Source organism: Oncorhynchus clarkii, chromosome 18 (assembly GCF_045791955.1).
Source record: "Oncorhynchus clarkii lewisi isolate Uvic-CL-2024 chromosome 18, UVic_Ocla_1.0, whole genome shotgun sequence".
Classification (NCBI taxonomy): domain Eukaryota; kingdom Metazoa; phylum Chordata; class Actinopteri; order Salmoniformes; family Salmonidae; genus Oncorhynchus; species Oncorhynchus clarkii.
The window spans coordinates 4,286,528-4,291,500 of record NC_092164.1 but is presented as its reverse complement, the minus strand read 5'-3'; the positions used below and the strand labels follow the sequence as shown (position 1 = coordinate 4,291,500).

General features: G+C 43.3%; 1 protein-coding gene across 1 annotated transcript in view; it reads left to right on the top strand.

Annotated features, from left to right (window-relative positions):
- The first annotated feature begins 287 nt into the window (after positions 1-287).
- The window catches only part of LOC139372870 (lysosome-associated membrane glycoprotein 1-like), an 18,075-nt gene continuing 13,389 nt past the window's right edge, over positions 288-4,973 (top strand). The window contains exon 1 of the mRNA XM_071112723.1: positions 288-619. Coding sequence (XP_070968824.1) covers positions 568-619 — 52 coding nt within the window. The 5' untranslated portion in view covers positions 288-567. The remainder of the gene's footprint in view (positions 620-4,973) is intronic.

Below are 4,973 nucleotides of genomic sequence, written 5' to 3'. Positions count from 1 at the left end.
ACACATCTACTAGATCATTAGTACTTGTTTATCTGCTATGTACATATGTTTTTTTCCTTTTTAGGGTTGCTAGGGGCCTCCATTTGGCCTATAAATAGCTGTTGTTTTTAGCTGACGTTTTCAAATATCCAAAACGAAATAACACATTCTATGATACAGTATTTTGCAGTAGATTCTGATTTGAGCAGGGTTTTCCAGTAGTAGCACAGTACTGAGTTGTGTCAGGGAGGGGAGGTGTCGGTCGCCATCGGGCTGTAATAAGAGGGTGTCGCTGGCTGCCTCACGTGACGGTGCTGGGTGGTTCTAAAGCTTGGTTCACGTGACTGGACGTTCCCTCCTGGTATTAAGGACATGAAAGGGAGCGATACTGTCTGACTTCTGCAACCTGCTCCGAAAACAGGACCAAGAATATGGAAAAATATTAAATAACCGCCATATAAAAGGGGACAGAATAACAGGAAAAGGAAGGTCGATCTTTACTTTTCGGGGTTGTTGTTGCACTGCCTTCACAGCTGCTTTGGACAAGCGGTGTGTGCTATCCATTAAACTGAACTCTGGACTTGAAACATGACTCGAACATGTCCATTCCTTGTCGGGATCGCCTGCTTTGCGATTCTTGGTAAGTGTTTTATTATAGTGGTGGTCGATCGAGGACCGTTACTGAGACGGAGGGGGAAATGAAACGACGTCATAATCCCCGCTAGTGTTATATTATCGTGTAGTATGGTGATTTGTTAATTCGGCATAAGGAAGTTAGACATAAATAATTATATAGGGGCCTATGACATAAAGCATATTATTTTATTATGTTTTTGGATATACGTTTTATCTATGGACGTTTCGGTGTAACGTGTTTTTTTTTCTCTCTCTCTGTCGTATTTGTACACAACATGTTGATTTCGTCATGATGTCCAGGACATGTTGTGTGACAGACAGTAGAAGGTCAAGGGAATCAAATGGGAACAGACAAACGGGCAGTTTGTTTTCCTAAAATCAACAGCGCATCTGTCTCTCTGTCAACCCATTGTTCCGGGAACGCTTCACGTGACCGTAGAGGTGCTTTTGTGTGTTGAAACACTGGAGCCTCTATGACCGACCATTAGCTGGCCGCTCATACTGAGTGACACGAACACACAGATGTGTTGTCACAGCACTGTCAAGTCAACCGACTATAAACTATAGGCCTAATGTAGTTGTGGTTTGGATTTTCTTTCTACTGTTTTGTGGAAAGTTTGTGTGCTGTGCTGCTATTCACGGGCCAGGTCACAGGTCAAAGGTCACAGGTTCATTGACATTTGAAACATTGTCCCTTGCCTTTATTTTGTATTTAATAGTGATAAGATCCAGGCCTACATAAGAACTGGAATCAGGTTGGTGATGTGTGTGTTGTAGTCAACCTGTGATTACAGTGTTGAGTCACAGTCTTCTCTCTACTGCTGTGGAAACAGTATTATAGTGTGGTTGCTCTTTGTTTCAGTGTGTGTGTGTGTGTGTGTTAGGGAGGACGTGAGGCAGGCAGGGTCATGTTCAACTACTGGAGTAAAACTCCCTGAGTCATCATCACACTGGTGCATGAGGCACAGCAGGGCCTGTTGCTCTCTGCTCTCAACCAGGCCAGATAGTTAATGGACATTAATAACCCACTAAATTCTGTTTTCTTGGGACCCAAGCTTAGGAAAATACGCAACTATACATATCGGTACATTTCATTGCCATTATACCTAAAACAAATGCAATATAGACAAACACCATTAAAACACATATCTGTCTAGGTTGGAACTGTTGCTGTTAAAATTCAATAAATACTGAACTGGAACAAACTGATTGATCACATCACACAGATGCAGAACAGACACACTTTTTGATCGTGCAACCCTAAGTAACAGTACAGATGAAGACGAAAAAGGATCAGGCCTACGGTACATCTTACTGTAAAAATGATCAGGCCTACGGTACATCTTACTGTAGAAATGATCAGGCCTACGGTACATCTTACTGTAGAAATGATCAGGCCTACGGTACATCTTACTGTAGAAATGATCAGGCCTACGGTACATCTTACTGTAGAAATGATCAGGCCTACGGTACATCTTACTGTAGAAATGATCAGGCCTACGGTACATCTTACTGTAGAAATGATCAGGCCTACGGTACATCTTACTGTACAAATGATCAGGCCTACGGTACATCTTACTGTAGAAATTATTGTTGAAAGAAAGTCTAGGTTGGAACTGTTGCTGTTAAAATTCAAGTCATGTTATATTCTGAACTGGAATAAACTGATCACATCACACAGATATAGACCAGAAAAGGACTGTGTGTGTGTTTTCTGCTCTATATCTGTGTGATGTGAGCAATCAGTTTATTCCAGTTCAGAATATAAAATATGTATTGTATTTTAACAGCAACATGTCTATTCTGGGCTCTGTTTTTAGACAGTGTAACACTGAGGTCATTCTCAGCCTTGAAACTTTTTCTGTACTTGTTTTTTTTAAGTAATCTAGAGTTGAGAATCCTGACTCACATCAGTATGTGGTGCCAAACAGGACCGCTTCCTGCTGTAGATGAGCAAACCAGAACTGTGTGTGGGTTTGCCTCAAACAGCGTCTTGCTTCAATCAGTTTATTCCAGTAAAGAATAAAAATGATGACTTGTTTTCATCTTTACTGTTACTTAGGGTTGCACTATCAGTAGCTAGCTAACTTGTTTTGACGATGGTTAGCTATTGGCTGTGTACAAGGCCGGGGGATTGTTTGAAAGAGAAACTCACATCTACTACTATGAGAGTTAGTTAGTACTCCCTTATTTCTGTTATAAAATGACAACAATGTCTTGCTAGCTGACTTACTTTTCCACTGTCGAAGCTATGTTTCCTGAAGCATTCAGCCCTGCTCTGAAAGACCTCCCTGGGTATACCATCATGCTGTGGATGTTTGCTCAGGACATGTCGTTTAATTAATTTGTTCCTTATGCGAGACTCATTACTAAGCACTTCCACACACAAAGGACATTGTGGGTGCTCCTCGTTATAAGTTTGTATGAAAGAGAGAGAAACTCATCGCTGTATTTCAGTTTAATGACGATTGAGCTGTCGGAATGTATGGCTAGCTTGACTACATTTGATGACAGCTGGCGAGTGAGAATACCAAGTCATTGGCTGACTGCGCATCATCTGCTGCTGAACTACAGCGCTGCATCGTGAGGGTCGCGGAGTGATCTTCAATTAAAACTGCAGAAAAAAAAGATCCGGTAAATCGCGAAGCACACAGGCTTCTCCCTCTCACACGCGCAGCTGCCAAACTGAGCAGAGACCACTGCATAAGCAGAAAGCGCACTGAACAGAGAGCGGCAGATGCACTTGGCCAAATCAATTCCAGTAATTAATGAAACCAGAGCCAGCATCAGGCCTCATCAGGCTCCCTGCTCTGGAAGCTGATGACCTCATCTTAGATAGACAGGGTGCGTCTTAAGTGGCACCCTATTCCTAATGTAGTACACTACCAGTAACCAGGGCCTATAGGGGATAGTGCACTCCCTTTAACCAGGGCCTATAGGGGATAGTGCACTCCCTTTAACCAGGGCCTATAGGGGATAGTGCACTACTTTTAACCAGGGCCTATAGGGGATAGTGCACTACTTTTAACCAGGGCCTATAGGGCTGCTCAAAATTAGTCCTGGTCAAAAGTAGTGCACTATATAGGGAATAGGGTGTCATTTAGAATGTACTCTTAGTTCATCTGACATTCATTCTGTCTGAAAACAAGTGCTGATTTGGATGAATTGATCCCCTGAGGAGAGAAAGGAAGCCCGTCTAGACTATTGAGGCACGCCCTCTGGTCAGGCACTCCTTAGCCACACACTAATAACCTGACCTTTAACAGCATGTCGATAGACACATATTTAACCCCTCGACCTCTGTGTCCGTTGTGGTAGCCAGCAGGTGTAAATGAGTCTGAATAATGCCCTATATAGGGTGTGCCATTTGGAACACAGAGCAGGTATTAATAGTCTGTAGTAGGCTGTGTGCCAGACTAGAGGGTTGGTAATACAGGGGGTTGGTAATGGTACATGTGAAGGAGGAGGGAGGGACCTGACAGTTTTACATCTGCACTGTCGTTACATCATCACGGGAAACATTCTAGAACTCCTCTCGTGCTTGGAACTGAACTGCTAGAACTTATTCTGGTCGTACGGACAGATGATGATGCTTCTCAGCTGTGGACGTGAGGGTTCTGGATCATGTTGTAGACGCGAGGGTTCTGGATCATGTTGTAGACGCGAGGGTTCTGGATCATGTTGTAGACGCGAGGGTTCTGGATCATGTTGTAGACGTGAGGGTTCTGGATCATGTTGTAGACGTGAGGGTTCTGGATCATGTTGCAGACGTGAGGGTTCCGGATCATGTTGTAGACGTGAGGGTTCTGGATCATGTTGTAGACGTGAGGGTTCTGGATCATGTTGCAGACGTGAGGGTTCCGGATCATGTTGTAGACGTGAGGGTTCTGGATCATGTTGTAGACGTGAGGGTTCTGGATCATGTTGCAGACGTGAGGGTTCTGGATCATGTTGTAGACGTGAGGGTTCCGGATCATGTTGCAGACGTGAGGGTTCCGGATCATGTTGCAGACGTGTGTTCAGGCTGTGAAATCACTTATCTGTCTATCTAGATTGATATGTGACCTGAGTCCCTGTCTCATCTCATAAATATAAATATATATACACTAAACATAAAGGACCATAAGTAGCATAATGTGAACCACAACACGTGGTCCTTGGATCAATACATACCTGAATGGGCCCTAGCAAACCATATGCTAAAGTCTACTAGTTAACATTATCAAACAACATGGGTTCTACAATCTATTAGCAGTATGTCCTTAATATAGCACAGGACACAGATAACACTCGCTTAGTCAAGAAGGCATTCTGGAGAGTTCTCTGATGGCTACCAAACAATGTCTGGTGTAGTGTGT